This window comes from Apaloderma vittatum, unplaced genomic scaffold, assembly GCF_000703405.1.
Source record: "Apaloderma vittatum isolate BGI_N311 unplaced genomic scaffold, ASM70340v1 scaffold20424, whole genome shotgun sequence".
Classification (NCBI taxonomy): domain Eukaryota; kingdom Metazoa; phylum Chordata; class Aves; order Trogoniformes; family Trogonidae; genus Apaloderma; species Apaloderma vittatum.
In genome coordinates this window covers 17662-37182 of record NW_009712375.1, presented here as the reverse complement: position 1 = coordinate 37182, position 19521 = coordinate 17662, and the positions used below count along the sequence as shown (strand labels likewise).

Genomic DNA, 19521 nt, shown 5'->3' with positions numbered 1-19521 from the left:
TCTTTCCCTTTTGATTTGGAATGTAACGTAATGTGAATTTTACTTCTAGCTTTCCAAAGGAAAACGATGGAGGGAGATTTACCAGAAACGCAGAGCACGCTGGAGTCAGTCAGTGTGTCAGATGACGCCTCTTCTGGGTCCCCTGATAACGAGAAGTCTGATAAAACATCTGAAATGAAGGAGATCCCAAGCATCAGTTGTAGTGGAGATGATGCTGGTGTCTTGGAAGGAGAATCAAAGTCGTTGCCCTCGGATCAGGGTTCAACAGCTGTTGGGATAAGCAGCAACGGGGCCCTGGCAGAAAGACAGGAGCAGCAGTGTGGAGGGGTGGACTGCTGTGCCAGTAACTGCTCTGAAAGAAAGGTAGAAGGCTCTACAAAACCAGAACGTTTATCTAGTGAAGAATTTGAACGACAAGATCCAAAACCTAATCAGACAGAACAATCGTTAATAGAAATATTGCAGGAGCTACGGGAGGAGTCTGACTTTGTGAAAAAATCGAGCGATAAAATCTATTCCGAAAGCCCTTACGACACAGACTGCACAAAGAAGCTTATTTCCACAATACATCAGACTTCCTCACAGGAGGATTTGCTACAGGAAATAGAGTCTGAACTTCTATCTACAGATTTTTCAAAGGAACGAAAATTCCCAAATGGCGTGCGGAAGGGTGAACATGCCTTGGCTGTGTTTGAAAAATGTGTGCAAGATAAATACCTGGAGCAAGAGCAAACGATAAAAAAGTGAGTATTTGAGTATTCTCATCACAATGTCGGTTGCATATTTTGTGCAACTGCATGCAACATTTTGGTATGAAAAAAGTAGCCTCTTGTGAGTTGTTATAAGGACAATTAATGAGCGTTTTCAGTTGTGTTCTTTAAGTGAGAAATTATTTTTACTTGTGGTACGTACTTGTAAATAAAGATGTGTGCTCTGAATTCTTGTGGAATTTGCCAGGGACTGTATAGCCAACTGTTCAACTAAGTAGCCCACCACTGTCAAGAGCTACTTCAATCGTGTAAAAGTGATAGTGTTATAAAAATAGTCTAGGATTCTTTCAGAATGTGTACACCTCTGGAAAACTGAATGTTTGTAGTTACTAACTCCTGCAATGTGCATTTTATTTATGAGTTTGAAAACGCTTGTTTCTTTTTCAAGTAGTTTTCCGTTTCCTGTCATAATCCAAAGTTCCTAATCACTCGAGAGCTATTTTTTTTGCCTTAGTAGCATCATATAAACTACAGTCTTTCCACATTTTATTGGAGGGCTTTTGAAATGCGTGGCTTACAAACTTTGCTATAATAAACTGGGCTTAATAGTTCTACCTTGCAGTATACAACGTGAAGAATGTTTATATTCATCAAAAGCCATTTCGTTACTTCTCAATTCCCCACTTAGTGTTTCATGTTCCATTACCCTTTTAGGAATGCTTTTGTTAATAAAATATAGCCTCTAACTTGGAATTTGTTCCAGTTTGCAGAGCTAGAAGTGCGTGTCCTACTCTGCACAGAAAGCACTCTGATCCCATGGTAGGGGAGGACATCAAAGGGAGGGAAACCAGGCAGAGGGAAAGATGCCCAGTAGCGAAAACGTTCTCTTGCACCTCACCGGTTAACTTCTGACAGAGATCATAGAAGTGAGGAAAGTCAGTTGATGACAGGAAAGCTTTGGAGTGGAGAGTTAGACATTCAGTAATTACAGAGGAGGAGGAGTGGGAATCTGAAGAGGTGGGTGTGTGGATGGTTGTAATTCCAGGAGATCATAAATTGTTTGGGTTTTACTTGTTTACAGTAAACTCAAAGGCAGGTCAATACTTTTGACTGTGGACCATTTAGTTTCGTAGGGCGAAGTGTTTATATAGATACATGTATATATTATGTGTACATACAGAAACTTCTTTTTATAATCCTATCTTTGGTCTTTTTATTACCAGTTGCTATCCCAGCTGCAGCTTTGTGACTCTTGGGGACCCACCTCAAGAGTGTAAAACTGCTCTGGAACATTTTGTTTGCTCCAAAAGGCATTCTAGGTCTGACTGATTTTTGTCCCTTTGTTTGTGATCAGCAGAATTCCTTGTAACATTGCTTTGGAAACAGTCAGTTGTACTCAGTGATCAGAGCTAAGATACACCAGAGAGCAGCTGTTGTGTGAATTAAGAATTTGTAGTCCTGGAATATTCATTAATAGATTAGAAAAGCAATCAGAAGCACTAAGGTCTCCTTCACTGATGCTTTTGAATTCCTTGTAATTTAGAGATGTTTGTTTAGGGAATTATTATTTTTTTCAAAGGAGGGAGGAGCTAAAGATGGAAATATATGTGTAAAGGGATGTTAAAACATCTTATTCAGATAAATCCATGCCTCCCCCAAACTCATACAATTAGTGGCCTAAAATGTCCACCATCTAACTGTGTCTTAAAACATTTAAGTACAATTCAGACTTCTGTTCAGCAGTTATGACTGTGTAACTTCTGAGTTTTACACAGGCTTCAGACAGCTGAGCTGCAAAGGAACAAACTTGCTGAAAAATTGAACTTTATAAGGACTATGAGCATGGACACTATTGTAGCTGCATATCTGCTTAGGACTTAAAAAAACCCAAGAGGTTTCTGTTTCTTACAAGGTTGTGAACTTCAAGGACTACTCTGAGCAATCCATGAAATGAGGACAGTATCTGTATTTTCAGACACTTGACTGTCGGAACCATCTGACTGGAAGTTACTGTCTTACAAGTACCTCAACGTGATCAGCATTTACGGTTTTGTAGTTACATAGAGCTACAAAATGTGTTAAGTCGTCATGGACCGTAATAATCCCCAAACGTTAGAAGCAAGCAATTTCCTCACAAGGAAGGTGCTGCTGGAGTTAAGTTTTGCATGCACAACGTAATTCTGTTTTGTTTTTGTAAGGCTGTTGGAGATGGCTTTCATTAGCGTTTCTGGCTGCAACTCCCAATCAAATTTGCAGATCAGAGAGCTCTACCGATATATCTCCAAATCAAAAACAACGAAAAACCACTGTGCTTGTGTACCTTGGTTTTAATTTTTCTTTTTTTTTGTTTTCTCATTTACAGATTGATTAAAGAAAATAAAAAACATCAGGAACTGATTTTGGAAATTTGCTCAGAGAAGGACAACTTAAAAGATGAATTGAAAAAACGAACAGAAACAGAAAAGCAGCACCTCAACATTATTAAACAGGTACAGATAACAAAACAGAACGGCTGCTTAGGGGCTCACCCATATCTCATGTCACTCTTGCCACTGTTTAACAAGACATCCTTCATAACATGGAGGTGAAGGAAAGAGTTGCCCGTGCTTGTTACGCTAAGGTTTTTAGGAGGATAAATTTGCTCTTTATTCCAGAAAATAGTCATTGGCTAAAAGTGTTCAGTGTCTTTGGCTGAACATTTTATTTTCACTTCAGTGTTCTGTATGTGGAAGTCACTTGAAGGGAGTTCCTGATTTGTGGCTTGCCCTGTTAGGTGGGTTCTGTGTACCTTGGCTTCCTGCTGGAGACCCTGTGCTGGAGGCCTGTTAGACCTTTTTACAAAAAATGGCACGTTCAAACTTGTATCCTGATAGGATGGTTTGTTCCTTGTACGTAGACATAAAGGAAATAGTAGAAGACGACAAATTAACTGTTGCATCTGCTAGTAGAAGTGCATAGGGGCATAGTTAACAGTTGTTCCACAGTAACAATATGTGGAATGTGTATAAAGAGCAGAGCACATTAACTGTGGCATTGCACATTATTTTGATATTGTCTGCTACTACACACAGGCATTTCCCCAGGGAATTGTTAAACCCACGACGGGCCAAAGAGGAACAAGGGATGTGCGTTGGGGTAGGCTGGTTTTGGTGTAGGAGGAAAAGGTGTCTCTCGGGTCTCACTGCTTGTGTGTCACAAAGTTATCTGCTCATGTTCCTACAGTTAGTTGGGCACCTCTATAAACTGATTACAGATTGTAGTTTAGAAATCTGGCATGAGATCATGTTTGAAGTACTAATTTCTGTTTGTCAAAGTCCTGGTGGTCCTACCCTAGTTTTCAGCTTTTTCTGTGAATCCCTGCATCGCACAGCAATCTCTCCGCAGAACGCTGCGTCAGGCGTGTCGTGTTCTGGAGAAATACATCCACATATGTAGAGGCTTAGTTGGTCTTCGGTTAATTTCAAAGAATGTTTGAAAATCCATGTTGTGATTGAAAATGGAATTGAAAAGTCTTATTTTTTAAGCCACAGATTGGAATTTTGCATATGCCTGAATAAATCACCATAAGCAGCTTACTCATTCTTTCTTGTGTGTGTTTCTCTGATAGCACTGTATGATTTCATGAAGCTGTATTATGCTGTAATTGCTTTATCCTGTTATGGGGAGAAAAAAAAATTGAAGGAGTTTGTTTTGCTTTCTGGTCAGATAAGTAGGATCTGTGATATTACATGCAAGGATGTCAGAAAATACAGGTTTGGAGTTGACAAATGCTTGAGTTTTTTTTCATTTGTGCTATGTTTTATTGTTGCAATTTCTGAATTAGTGTTTTCTGGTAGCTTTCAAGTAAATAAAAACTTGGCTGTAAGCAAACTGTATGTGCATGCTTTTATGTGCAAAAGAGTTTTTTGTAGGAGGAACAATTTACGTGGAAAGCTGAACTGGGTGTGATTGATTCGTTGTGCAGTAACAGAAGCATTTTAGGGTTTTCTTGCCTTTTTACATAGCAATTGGGAATTACAGAAAATCTACTGACCCTGAGATCTTGTACTTACGTAAACCCCACCCACCCCCCAAAACCAAACCAGAACAAAACAGTTGGTAAATTGACTCTCCCCTGGAAGAGGGTAGTCGTTAAAGCATGATGCGAACAACTTTTGGGTGGCATTACAGCTTTTGTAGCCACCGCTTGCTCTCGTGCTGCTGCTGCTGCTGCTGGTGCTGGACTTGCGTGGCTGCGCGCTGGACGCGCTCTGGGAAGCGTTCCAGTTGAACACTGGTAATTATTCTTCAGCTCTCATTTGGCTCGCTGGGAGCCTAAAAACAGTGCCACCACAATGACTAAGTGCTTCTTTATTTGCCGAGTTATTTTTCAGTGAAGGAATTCCCAGTCCATTTCGGTGTGGATGCGTGACTGCTTTGCTGGCGCAGTGGAGGATATGGCACAGGGAGAGCAGTGAAAGGGTGGAAGGCAAAGCAATGGCAGAGAACAGCCAGCTCTGCTCTGGCATCTCAGCATTTGCTGTCAATCTGATTTTTTTTTTTTTTTTATGTAGTAAATTACTGTGCCTCATGTTTTACTTGATGTGATGCATCTTCAGTCTCACTGAAGATGAGCGTCGACATCTTGCTTGCTTGTACTGTAACACAAAGCTAAATGTTGATATGGATATTTGCAGCTTGAGAAGGTAAATATCTGCTGAAGCATTTAATTTTGTGTGAAACGTTCCTGCCAGTACAAAACACAAAGTTTTATTTCCCCTATAATTATATCATAATTATATCATAATTATATCTTTTAGCTGGAAGCAAGAATGGAAGAGCTTAATAAAGAAGTGAAAGCTAGTAAAGACAAGCTTTTAACTCAAGATGCAGCAGCCAAAAATGCTATTCAGCAGTTGCATAAAGAGATGGCCTTTCGAATGGAACAGGTAATATGGAAAGCTTTTAATTATTGAATATGTTATGAGCAAACTTGGTTCTTGTAGGATACTGTAGCCTTGGTTATTAGCCCACTAGGTAAGGCAAAATTTTCCAAAATTGGAGCTACCAGCATGCAATTATATATGCACTTTTAGTAACTGGTATCAGTGAATTTCTGAATAGCTGTTAACGTTCTAGAGTGCCTGATAATTCTTTTTATTGTGTATATTTATATGTATGGAGTTAAGCCCTTGAGGAAATCTCATTTTCTTGCCTGTAAGATGATCTTAATTCAAAAGGAGGTGAGAGCTGGCAGTGACTTTTTTCAGACAGGCTATCACAAAATTAATATTTTTCTCAACTCCAGAACAAAGCTCTGACTTTGTCTCATGTATCACTGACAACTGAGATGCTTTTTTTTTTCCATCTTAATATATTATGCCAAGTATTTTCTTTATTGTATGAATTCTAAAGCTCAGTGTCTGATTTATTTATTTTTTTTATTTGAAGTAAAAGTTGTTAGTGCTGGGGTGGGGGGAATATCTGTAAAAATAAGCCACTGAATAGTGATTGTGTAGTTTCTCTGTGGATGAGAGAAGACGACATTGGTACTGGGTATTTCAAAATTATTTTGTTACACGTCTTTCCTTCTGAAACAATAATTTATACTCCAAATTATTAACGGATTGATAACTCATTCGACGTGTTTAGCTGTGAAGCTGCAGCTGCTTAGATATATGTTTACTGTTAGAAGTATGATAACAGTAGGATCTAATGCTAAGTCTTTGGAAAACTGGAGCTTTTGAGTCCTGCTTTGTCATGCTACTATACTGCAATGCTGAAAATATCCAGTAGTTTCTTATAAAAGCTAATGATGAAATATGAGATTGATGAGTTCTATTTTAATGTTGTTCAAGGCAAACAAGAAATGTGAAGAAGCACGCCATGAAAAGGAGACAATGGTGATGAAGTACGTCCGAGGAGAGAAGGAGTCACTTGACCTCCGGAAAGAAAAGGAGATACTTGAGAGAAGAGTGAGAGATGCGAACAAAGAAATAGAAAAGCATACCAATAAAATCAAACAACTTTCTCAGGAAAAAGCCAGATTGCACCAGCTCTATGAAACTAAGGTACTCTGTTGCTGTGTGGCTTGAGTGAATGATTAAAGGCACAAAAGCACTATCAGAACAACCTTATTGCTTGTTCACTGTTGTACTTGGTGAAAGAAACCTATTTTCATTTGGGATTGCTGTATAGCTGTGAAAATCCCTTTCCTCTGGGGGAAGAAGTTACTGAGTTCTCATTATCATATTTTTGAAGTTCCTTTTAGTATTTCCCTGAATATTAGTCTGTGAGACATTAGGATGTTTTTCTTTGATAAAATTGACAAGAGTGCTTCTTGCAGATATGTTGAGTTTTGAGGGAAATACTAACTGGTTTGGATTTCTTTTTTTAAAGGCTCTAATGGCATTAAATAATTACAGTCTTTTTCGCTATTTTTCTGTGTTTTCACTCTGTATTTTCTCTTTTGAACTGCTAAAAATTGGTAATAAAGCAGTAAGATGTTTCAGGCCCAATTCCAGAAGTTTGCTTTTTGTTAGTTGGAGTTTTTCATTTTTGTTTTTTGTTTTAAAGCCAGTAAGATTCCTGCAGGTATCTTAAATTATCCATACCATTTTGTATTCTGCTTCACAATTCTATTGCATGTGAAAAATCAAAAATTGATAAATTACTGGGATTTGAACTTTGATCTGGGCTTCTTCTGAGCGATTGTACTATGCATAGATGGATCAGAAAAATACATCTTAATAGAAGTCCTAAAAATTATTCTTCTGAAACAAAAAATCACTTCCATATCCTCTCTCACATGGATGAACAGAAAGTGGGAGCATGTCTTTGGGTTTTCTAAACGAAACTTGACAAATTGTGTATGACGACAGGGAGGCTGGATTAAAATGATCTCTAAGGTCCCTTCCAGTTTAGGCCATTCTGTGATTCTGTGATAGATCCTTGTAACTCCTGAGCATTGCACTAGGGCCTTACAGGATTTGTACTGCCCTCATGTGGTGCTGCTTTGCACTTTTTGGTAAGATGAGCCTATTATTTCAGAAACATAGTTTGGAAGTGTGGCTTAGTGCAGTGCTTTTGTGGGTACTGGTAGAGAAGGTTACGCCTGTGCTGTCCCTCTGTTCACGTCCTTTCTTGGCACGGGTTGATGGTTTGACTTGTTCACATTTTGCTGTCGGTGCAGACACTAGTCTGCACCTGTATAGTTCATGATACCATTGCATTGGTGTTGTGATTTTTTTTCTTGTACTCCTGCATAATATGTGACCTTACCACTTTGAACCTGTTTTTTATCATGTTTTTTGCCAAAAAAAGAACTGACCCAGCTGACCCAGAAGATACTTAGTCAGAGCTTTAGACTGTGCTTTGCCTTTTAACAGATATATAACATTAGTGTATCCTAACAATAATGCAGCCTTACCTTGCTTTTCAAGTCAGAACACTGTGGTTTTTTCCACTGTATTACGGGCTGAAGCATTATCGAGCACTCTGAAGTAAGTGCATGCTTTTACAAAATCCAGACATTAAGGAAAAAAACCAGCCCTGCATTTGACACCTGAGCAGGAGTATTTTTGTAGAAGCACTGGGTGATTTAAATCCATAATACAAAATCTGTGAAATCTTCTTAGGATGGTGAAGCCACTCGACTCAACAGGGAAATAGAAAAATTGAAAGAAGAAATCAATTCTCATGTTATCAAAGTAAAATGGGCTCAGAACAAATTGAAAACAGAAATGGATTCACACAAGGTTAGTGAATTGGTATTGATATCATGACATGAAAATACAGTCAGAGGGATGTAGTTGCTCTTATATAGTTACTTCTTATATATGTAGTTACTTCTTATATAGTGTAAAAGTCTGGTTTTGATATGGTGTAAAAATCTGTGGCTGACGTGTTTTTTGTTTAATTTGAATACTTCCAGCAGAAGTCAGAATATTGCTCTGTAAAGATACTGATACTGAAAGGGAAATGTTGAAAGGATGTCGTGGGAGGATGTGTGAGGGGATTCAGTTTAATTGGATTATCAGCTTCAAATTTGGAGGGTTTTTTGTATGAATTAACTATTGTCTTAGATTTAAGTCTATAACATAAAACCTAATCTATCATCTGAAAATGTACGTGGAAAATAACCAAGATACTCTTTTGTTGTGCTTTCAGTGTTGGAACAAATAAAATTGCATAAAGCAATAGCTGAATGGAAGCAAGAGGAACAATAATGCTGTACATGTTTTTTAGTTGTTAATTCTTTCCAGATTGAAATAGGAAACTGTTATTACGAGAAATGATTTTCCCAGATTAAGTTAGATAAATAGATTTTACCCATTATTTATTACTGTTTTCTTAGGAAACCAAAGAACGCCTCAAAGATGCAACAGCAAAATTAACTGAAGCAAAAGAAGAAGCAGACCAGATAAGGAAAAACTGTCAAGAAATGATCAAAACCTATCAAGTAGGCACTTTTTCTCAGGAGGTGAAATTAGTATTTAGCATCTGAATCTTCTTTTTCTTCCCTTTCTATATCAAGCTGTAGCAGGGAAGAATTACCCTGTGCAAGCTACAAAGCTGAGATGACTAGTCACTGGTTTCTTTACTTCGAGATTTGTTAAATGGAAGGGAAGGTGTCTAGCTTGGCATGCAGTGCGTGGGGTCTGTCTTGGCATATTCAGAATAATTAGAATAGGTACCTGTAGAAGAGAATCAGTGATGTAAAAAGCTGTCTATATGCTCCTAAAACTGGAGAGAGGAATGTAAAACTTAAAAACTCTACTTATATTTCTTCAATCCTTTTAGGAGTCAGAAGAAATTAAATCAAATGAATTGGATGCAAAACTCCGAGTAACTAAAGGAGAACTAGAGAAGCAACTTCAGGAGAAGTCTGATCACCTGGAGGTAAGTATGTGGTGTGTGGTGACAACACAGTTGGCAACTTAGTACTTAATGTCATATGTGTTTAATTTTGAGAATCTTATTTTAAGCTGCTTACAATTTTTCCAAACATTATTTTACTTACTGGCCCGATACGGGATCCCAGATGTCTGACTCCAGCCCTTCTTGGAAGTTTTTTTTTTTTAGCCATTACCTTGAATTCGCTTTTTAAAGACAAAGTTATGAGAGAAATATGACACAATGAGGATGAAATAACTGCTCTTTTATTTATAAACATGAATGTTGCTGTAATTTAGAGCACAAATCCAGATGATAGGCAGTCTGTTCTCTGACTGGTATTTTGCCAAGCTGCGTGGCAAGGAGAGGCAGGGAGCAGCCTCTATTCTGTGTAGAGATTTGCTAGCCCAAAAGGTAAATTCTCTGATGATTTAGAACCTGCTCACAGCTTGTATGTGCGTATGCCATCTTCAGAGTTAACCCCCTTTTTCCAGGGGTTGTTGTGTCTTTGATTTGTACATCTAAAGCAAGAGTATGTAATCTCACTTTTGTTCTCAGTACTTTTGAGAATAAAGAAGCTTTTAGGTGTGGCTTTGCTTTTTGAATAAGTGAGACAAACCTTTAGGCTACCTGATCTGCCTCAAGCCTTCTCAGCTGTTGTGGTGGCCTGCATTGGCCTAGATTTTTTTTAACATCCCAGGAGATGCCACTGTCCATTTAGATTACTCAAGGAGCTTCTCACTCTTTAAAAAGGTGCATCATGCAAAAATAAAAGAACTGGAAGACTTGAAGAGAACGTTTAAAGAGGGCATGGATGAGCTTCGAACACTGAGAACGAAGGTAACTGTTCTGGGTTGGATTGCAATGAGGCTAAAGTCATAGTGTTGGGTTGGGTTTTGGAACAAGACTATATTCAATCTGTTGATTGTATTTTTGCTTGTATTGAAATAACCAGTGTGATTAGAGACTGGCTGGCCTGAGGCTAGAAGGGGTACGTAACTGTTGACTCTGGGTAGCCTTTCTTAGGGAGTCCCAGTTGATCCATAGTACAGCGATGTTCTCTTTCGTGGTATTTGCCTCCTTTGATTGAAAAGTTGTGAGAAACATTTTTGTAAACATCTTGTAAACTTAGTAAGTTTGGAAAATGATAAATATTTGCAAACTCTTCCAGCCCGTGAAGTTAGTTTTGTAGAGTTTGTACACATCACCTGGTTAAGAGTATATGCTAGCCATAACTTCTGGACAGGCTCTAGATTAGCGTGCCAGTGCCTCTATCCAGAGCAGGGATTTAGGACATTAGAAAAAGGAAAGAAGATGTAAGAGGTTGGCTTGGTAACTGGGGAAAGATGATGTATCCTGGTCCATTTGACTGATACATGTGAGTCTTCGGACAAAACTACTGTTAATCACACTTGTTTAGGTTGATTTAAATTCCTTTTTTTTTTTTTTAATGCCCCTTTTTGGTCTGTTTATTCTTCTGATTGTATTTGATATGAAATACTTGGGATAATGTTCTATGCTATTTGGAACCACTGAAAAATAACAACAATCTAGACATTTGATCAGAGTAATTCAGCTCTCAAGTTTGAGGGCATAAGTAGTTTCTCATTTGTTTTCTATTTAGGTAAAGTGTCTAGAGGATGAGCGTTTAAGAACAGAAGATGAGTTATCCAAGTATAAAGAAATCATTAATAGACAGAAAACTGAAATTCAGAATTTGCTGGACAGAGTCAAAACTGTAGATCGGCTGCAGGATCAACATCAGAGGTACAGCTCTGCACTTTGAGGAATGATTTAAAAGATTATCTGGCATGTGGAAAGTTTTTCTATATTGAAATTATTGATGCTTTAAAATGCATTGTAATTTAAAGAATCTCTGTCTTAAATTAAGTGGTTTTCTAATCTAAATCAGTATTGCTAGTACTAGAGATAACCTGAGTGACCTCTTATACTAATGAAACAATATTGCAAGAGCAAATAGGAGGAGAACATTTTCAATCTGTAACTTTTTTTAACAGCTATTTAATTTTTGAATTGAATTCAGTACTTTTTTCTAAAATGTCGATCGTAACTGAAGATACGGCCTTTCTCACTCATATGCATTGCAAGTGATGGGTCAAAAGTCTCCTACTGGGAGTGCTTCGGTAGAAGCAAGGGCTTGTTTTGTAGAGGATTGGGGGAGGGATAGTAAGATAGCTCCTTTGAATCAGAGCTGCACTGCTTGGATAAGGGTGTTTTCAGAAGTCACTGTACTGCTGTCCTGGGGAAGCTCAAAGCTGGAGTATTCCCCTGTCTCTTAAAGGAATGACCGCCTTCCTTGGGTTTGCAGACCTCCTTCTTATCTGCAGAATCTGTTTCTTGAAGATTTTGTTTATACCCTATACTGAAATTCACAGAGTTGGATACAGAGAATGATAACTTCTCATCCTTCTGTGAGATATGAATAGCTGTCACCTCCATGCTGTGACACGTCATGAACTGGAATCCACAAACTGCCTTGGCATTTAAAAACCTTCCAGTGACTCCAGGGTCATTAATTCTTCTTCCACCTTATTTGGTCCTGACGGGGATGCTTTTATTTTGGTGAGGTTTTGTATCTTTAAGCTCAGGTTATCCATAATAAGATACTGTTGTTTTGGCAGAGATGAACAAGAAATCAGTGCTTTAAAGGAAGAAGTAGATGGTTTCAATTCTCTGATTGCTGATCTCCAGAAAGACATTGAAGGTAGTCGGAAAAGAGAATCTGAGCTATTGATATTCACTGAAAAATTAACCAGTAAGAATGCGCAGCTTCAGTCTGAAAACAATTCCTTGCAGAGCCAGTTGGATAAGCTTTCTTACAGTGAAAGAGAGCTGCAGAATCAGCTGGAATGTGTTCAACAGACTAGAGATGATCTGGTGAGTACAGTGTGTAGCTTTTTTGCCCTGTGAAGATGTCTGATATTGATAAAGATGGGGCACATGAATTCCACCTTACGTTGTTACTTACCTGAATGCAATTTCTAACCAAGTTTGCTGGTTTGATAGAAGAATAGCCGTGAGATATGCCCAGCTCATCTTTCAAAGGGGAAAGAAATCCTGAGGCACGGTGCCCTGGAATGAGAAGGTTGTTGCTGTGTTGCTCTTTCCGGCAGTACAGAATTGTTCTCTGTGCAACTGCCACTGAAACAATCAAAAGGTTGTAATTTTTGATATTTATTACTGTAAACAATTTCTTAGGTCCTGTTTGTACTATGAGATCAATGCAATTTTTGATAAACTTAGTGTGTCATAGAAGGTAGTGCTACTGCATGGGTACAGCTCTGCATGGCTCTGTATCATGTCATGTAGATGTTTTGGAAATAGTTGAGGACTCTTACTGCTGTATATTCATTTGCAGTGGTAGTGTTTAGCCTGAATATAAGTGGAAACCGTGAATGATTCTCAGGTGAAAAGTGCAGAGTTGGGGCTTTTCAGCATACAGTATGGTTAGGCTGGAATGGTTTTGTGTATAACTGAAAAGAAGATAAAATTTCAGGCCATCAAGTTACAGAAGGAGGAGGATCAGCGGAAGCTCGAGGTTGAGACCCTACAGGCTCAGCTGACTTCGGAGCAGAAAGAACTAACAGCACTGAAGACCCATGTGGATGAACTGAAAGATGAACTGGCTACTCAGAAGCGCAAGCATGCAACAAACCTGAAGGATCTCACAAAACAACTTCAGCTAGGTTGAAATTACTTTCAAATACAATGAGTCAGCCCCTCCATAGTGTCTGCTAGAGGGACTCGGGTCCTGTCTGCGTACGTGCACTGCTTGGGTGTAGCCCTTCAAGCCCTCCCTGTCCCTAAAGACAGGGAGAGGGAGTGAGCTAGTTAGATCTTGTGGACACTGCAGTTAGAGGAGACAGGCCTTACTGTCAATTTTCAGTCTTGAATATAACTTTTGAGATGGGCTTGGACATAAAATACTTATTTCAAAAGAGCTCGACCTTCGTTAGGATGTGTGTGACTACTGAAATGTCACTGTGGGTATATATGGATCCTGGTATGTGTAGAAGTATATTCAGAAGTTGCTGGAAGTTTCCTACTTGCTAAGTGGATCAAAAATTGCTGGTGGCAGTTATTTTTTAGTGTATTAGACAGAGCCACTTCAGTTTTCAAGCATGCATATGCTCCGGATGTGAATAGATTTGAATATAGTTAAATCTGTTTGAAATGTATTTGAAAGAAGAGGTCCTGCTGGTGGAGCGGTGCTTCTGCACAAGCACTACGCTTGGCTCTCAGTGGCGATACGGTTTTGAGATCTTGGAACAGATTTGCGATTCTGTCGTTCAGAAGTTACTTATTTGGCAGTCCTAATCAAAAGCAAAATCTAAATATAAGTCTTATTGATCCCAGCTAATCCTCTATATGACATTACTCCCTTCAATTCACAACTGCTGCAAGGTGTGGAGATTGTTGGGGATGTTGCATCCAAGTGCTGCTCCATGGTTGGAGGCAGGGAGAGGAGGGGGGCTGTTTGGTTTGAGGTTTTTTTTTTTAGTTGCTACCATAATCTTTCAATTGTCAAGTGTGGATTAGAGAGGGTTAGATTTTTGTATGTCATGTAACACTGTGATTTTTGGTTTTCAATCTGCCACTGGTAACCATCAGACTGTTATGCTTTCAGCACGGAGGAAATTGGATCAGATGGAAAATGGTAATTATGACAAAGAAGTCAGCAGCATGGGGAGCCGTTCCAGTTCATCAGGTAATATAGCTCATAGCAGGGCTGCCAAAACAATCCTTCGATCTTAATAAGGTTGCCGTGGTCCACGAGCTGTGCTCTTTCTGTGGTCTGGGCATATGCAGTGTGTGGGCAGCTTCCCTTTAAAGTTGACAAAATAGCCTTTAAACACCAGAATGCACTTGGCTGAATGTGGTTGTAGGTACTTATTATGGTATTAAAGTTGAATGTTTATATAGTTCTTTTTAAATGCCTACCTTTTTTTGTTGTTGTTGTTGTTGCTTTTATTTTTGGAGGAAACTTGGAGGACTCCAGTTTATAGAGGACCCCCTTAAATGCTGCCAGAGGGAAAGCAAAAATGAGCTGTGGCTTCCAACATTGTTTAATTGCACTATTGACAGTTGCAACTGTGCGAATGATAAATCAATTAACATGTTTAGAAGCATTCATGTATTTGTGGAAAATTCATTAATTTCTATCAAGTTTGAAATAAGACGGTTATCTTCAGCACTGAAAACATCTGTTTTCTGTCAGTGTCTTGTAGTCTCACTGTATGAGAGAGATAAATACTTAAGAGAGAAGAACAAGAAGAAAAAATACTTAAAGCTCTAAGTGGTCGGTGCTGCAGTGTTTATACATAGGACCTTCATCAGTGCATAGTTTTTGTAGTGTTGTAATTTTAATGGACCCTAGAACAGGTATATTTTAATGGACCCTAAACCAGTATGTTTTAAATGAGTTCAGTGTTGCACAAAGCAGTATATTAATACTTACGCAGGAACAGGCATTATGGAAGCAAGCCATATGCTTGCTAAGAAACTGTGCCTGTGCTGGGGGACTGTGTTTCTGTCTCAGCATGTATCATTTAAATGGTGGAAAGATTGTTTATGTAAAACCTCACTAGCATATAAGGGAAAATGACATCCTGAAGAGAATATCCTAGGCTAATGAAATGTAGTGAACGCAGGCACTGCGCTAGTGGAGATGTTTTCCCTGGTATAAAAGCCGAAAGAATTTTACAAATATGGATGTGTTGGCAGGGTCACTTAATGCGCGCAGCAGCAACGAGGATCGGTCACCTGAGAATACGGGATCTTCAGTCGCTGTGGATAGCTTCCCAGAGGTGGACAAGGCTGTCTTGGTTGAAAGAATACTAAGGCTACAGAAGGCACATGCTCGGAAAAATGAAAAGATGGAGTTTATGGAGGATCACATTAAACAACTGGTGGAGGAAATCAGGAAGAAAACAAAGTATGTTCTGAGTTCTCTTCATACAGTTTTAAGTGTTGAGCTCGTGCACTAGAGAAGCGTTCTGGAATTTATGTACGACAAGTAATTGTCTAAATGAAAACATTTAAAACAATAAAACTACTGCAATGACAGTAAATCTCAAAGGTAGGATTAGTCTTGGGTTGTTGTTATTTTTTTGTTTGTGGGATTTTTTTTTTTCTTATCTTTCCCCAGCAGTTATAGCAATCGCTGAGCTGTTTATAACCAGATTTTTTTCAGGAGGAATAGACTGATGCAAGTGGTTTTTTGGTAGCATAGTGGTCACCGTGTGTGCTGCTGCCACTGGCTAACAGAAGAGTCCATTCTCTTCATGCACTTTAAAGGGTGCTGCTTTTAAGTTTTTGGTTTGGAAGGAGAATCTGCATAACTCCAGATAGCAGCCTGGCTTGCATATCGAACAATGTATCTGAGCCAAAGGTGGTTGGGATTTAACGTGTGAGACAAGATTCCATTTACATGGAAATCTCATCTTACAGGATGATGCTTGGAAATTCAGTTAGGAGGGAAAGAAATTGTGTCATATACCTTCCTCTGGAAAGTACAGTTGTCTGTTAAGTATAGCCTATGCTTAACGAGCCTGTACATTTGTACCTGTCTGATACCATTTCATAGAACGTTTCATAGAACAGGTTGTGATCACTATTTAGGAGGGACGTCATAATTTTTGTCTCACTTGTAGAAAGCTTAAGATTCCCTGTCTGGAGTCTTTTGGCAAAGAAAAGTAGAGACATTTTTGAAATACCTTATTTACTCCAGTAGCAATATTACTTTCTCAAAATTCTTCTGAATGTGTAAACCTTGCACATTGTAGTGACTCAGTTTACCAGCATCTCCTATTGCACTTCTGGTATCCCAGATTTTCCTGTGACCTAGACATTGTAGGAGTTGATTTTTTTCACTGCCTATTCAGTAATACAGTACTGGTTGAAGTAACTTCAGATTCCTGACATTGAGTAATTTTTTTTTTTTTTTGCAATATCTGACTTTTCACTACTTTGTAATGCTGTGATGTTTTTTATTTTTTTTCGCCCCCCAGAATTATTCAGAGTTACATTTTGCGGGAGGAAGCTGGAACACTATCATCGGAAGCGTCCGACTTCAACAAAGTACATTTGAGTCGCCGGGGTGGGATTATGGCATCTCTGTATACATCTCATCCTGCAGATAGTGGTCTCACGTTGGAACTTTCCTTAGAGATAAACAGGAAGCTGCAGGCTGTGTTAGAAGATACATTGCTGAAAAATATTACATTGAAAGTGAGTAGCTACATCAGTTCTTTCAGGTGTTCTTTTGGTTTTGAGCTACTGCCTTCAAAGAATCATAGAATGGTTTAGGTTGGAAGAGACCTTGAAGGTCATCTCGTTCCAAGCCCTACCCCTGCCATGGGCAGGCACAGCTGATCAGATTGCTTGAAGCCCCATCCAATGGCCTCAGACACTTCCAGGGAGGGGCCCATCCACTATTTCTCTGGGTGTCATGTTCCAGTGTCTCAGTACAGTAACAGTAACTAGTTTATTCCTAATCTCTAATCCAAACCTCCCCTCTTTCGGTTTGAAACCACTACCCCTTGTCCTGTCACCGCGTTCCCTGACAAAGAGTCCCTCTCCAGCTTTCCTGTAGCCCCGTTTAAGTACCGGAAAGCTGCTATAAGGTCTCGCCAGAGCCTTCTCTCTCCAGCCCCAACTCTCTCAGCCTGCTCTTGTAGGGGAGGGGCTCCAGCTGTTCAAAGGAAGAGGCTTTTCTGAGGTCAGATAGTTGTGAACTGGTGCTGGTGGTAGCATTGGGTCAGTCAGACAGTTTTGTGACGAGATCTGTGCTGAACCTGTTTTTGGACCCTCATAGTTCTGCACTCATGGGCTGCTGCTTGAAATAACTGCAAAAACTTGCTGAGAGCTTTGTTGAAATTATCTTGCCTTTCTTAAAATTGTGTCTAATGATTTGGGCTCGTTCTGAATACTTGAAAGTATCAACCTGCTGACATAAACAGTAATTTTAACCTCGTGCATTTTGTGCTGATTGACCCATTTTTCCCTGTATAACTCACCTTACCCCTTTTTTTTCTTCCCCAAAGGAAAACCTGCAAACTCTAGGAACAGAAATAGAACGGCTTATTAAACACAAGCATGAATTGGAACAGAGAATAAAGCAGACATAACTAGTACTTTCATGGAATAACCAGCATGAAGATGCAGAAAAGGCAGGTGTAACAGACCACTGTTTTTTACATTTTTCCCGAAATTCGATTGCCTGCCAGCACAAGCATATCTAGCCTTTAACCCTACAGACTGTCCTTACTGGTGTGAGATCTACAGGATTTGGGATCAATCTGATTCTGTCTACTCAACACCTGCCTGAGGTGTTGCTGAATTTTACTACACACTACATTTATCTGAAACTTTTATTTGAAGTTACATACAGATGCTTTGCAGTGCATACTGTGTTTTGAGTGAGTTGCAGTGAGATTTTAATTCCTGCGCTGTATAATTAATCAGTCTCTTAATGATGGAGCTTGAAAAAATAAAACCAATTATGTCTTAGTTGCTGTTGAACATATCCAGTGTTACTGAGCTTTAAGGGCTTTCAGGCATCATTTCTTTTCCTGCATATTATTTCTGATATTTAGGTTGAATTTCTGATATTTAGGTTGATTAAGCATTTTTGACATATGCATGGAAAAATGCTTTATCACAAAATTTTGGTTTTTAAGTGGTGGCCATGATATTTTATATTTTCTGCTTTAGATTAACGTTCAGCTGATCAGTTTCTATATTTAAAAGAACTGAAACAACAGTAAAACTAAGGAATTAGGAAGCTTTCTGTCTTGGTCATTAAGTATATGTAACCGAAACAAATGTCAGTTCAACAAATCCTTTAAACCCTTCATCTTTAGATGTAAGGATCTAAAGAAGTCTGATATCAGATAATTGGTTAACAAAGTTATCTGGCCTTTTGCATAACTAACAGCTTTAGAAGTAGGAGTTTTAACTGCCCCTTGTTCCATATGTATGGGTAGACATTGTGATTGCATCTGTTTTCAGATATCAGAAGATCTGTTTTCCAAGACAAGTGGAAACTAAGTGAATTTTCTCATTAACTGTGACTAGACAAGCTAGTGAAAGCAATAGTAAGAAATGGAAAATACATCTCAATTGAGTTTTCATCTATTGGTTGGACTGTGAAAGCGGCACAGAAATCTCTTGACTCCTTAATTTTACTGTTGTGAAGAATTATTTGATCAAAATGGCACAAGCTCAGAACTGTTATTTAGTCCTTCAGTGGCTGAGAGGGTGATGAAGGAAGAGTATCAAGGTGACGAGATTCCAGTTAGTGACATCATCTTTGCATTTTAATTCCAGGATAAGTAATTTACAGGATCTGAAATACCTGTATTCCAGCAGTAAATGCATCCATTTCTGTATGTATGATTTATTGCCTTTTGACTGAAATTAATTGACCAGATCATAGTGTAAATATACTTAGGGGTTTTATTAAATACTTGAACTTCCTATTATCATGAGAAAAGATTCAATGTACATTAACAATAGCAGTGCTTCAGCTATTTTAATTAGAAAAGATACTGGGGGGGGCATATCTATCTTATCACAGGCACCACTTGCATCCCACACAAGGCAAAGGGGCCTGGATCTGGTAGGACACAGGCAGAGAATTTATCTAAGCTTTTCGGTGACTTACGGGGGTGTGCTCCATTTTCAGGTGCCACTGAGTCACTTAAGCTTTGTAATGAACCAAGTGGAGCAAATGGGCCCTATTTGGTTCGAGTAGTTTGATTCCAGACAGTGAGACTTCCCTTTTACTTTAAAGAGAGGTATCTCTGAAAGTCCTTGTGGGATCAAGACCTAATTTTGGGTCCAGAGAGCCTCAGGAGTCTTAGGTGGCAGGTTCCTTCACTGTCAGAGGATTAAGTATTTGTTTAGAAAGGGA

General features: G+C 38.9%; 1 protein-coding gene across 1 annotated transcript; it reads left to right on the top strand.

The window, feature by feature from the left end:
- The first annotated feature begins 66 nt into the window (after nucleotides 1-66).
- CCDC186 (coiled-coil domain containing 186) lies at nucleotides 67-17994 on the top strand. The gene is made up of 15 exons (XM_009867966.1): nucleotides 67-743; nucleotides 3073-3199; nucleotides 5510-5638; nucleotides 6548-6760; nucleotides 8327-8446; nucleotides 9046-9150; nucleotides 9492-9590; nucleotides 10338-10424; nucleotides 11209-11351; nucleotides 12227-12482; nucleotides 13102-13291; nucleotides 14233-14313; nucleotides 15330-15540; nucleotides 16616-16835; nucleotides 17651-17994. The coding sequence occupies exons 1-15, from the start codon at nucleotides 67-69 to the stop codon at nucleotides 17732-17734; spliced, it is 2742 nt and encodes a 913-aa protein (XP_009866268.1). The 3' UTR covers nucleotides 17735-17994.
- The last annotated feature ends 1527 nt before the right edge of the window (nucleotides 17995-19521 follow it).

Coding starts and splice junctions, on each gene's coding strand:
- CCDC186 (XM_009867966.1), top strand. CDS start 67: ATGGAGGGAGATTTACCAGAAACGCAGAGCACGCTGGAGTCAGTCAGT. Junction 9,591..10,337: donor AGAAGTCTGATCACCTGGAG/GTAAGTATGTGG, acceptor CTCTTTAAAAAG/GTGCATCATGCAAAAATAAA. Junction 13,292..14,232: donor CACAAAACAACTTCAGCTAG/GTTGAAATTACT, acceptor TTATGCTTTCAG/CACGGAGGAAATTGGATCAG.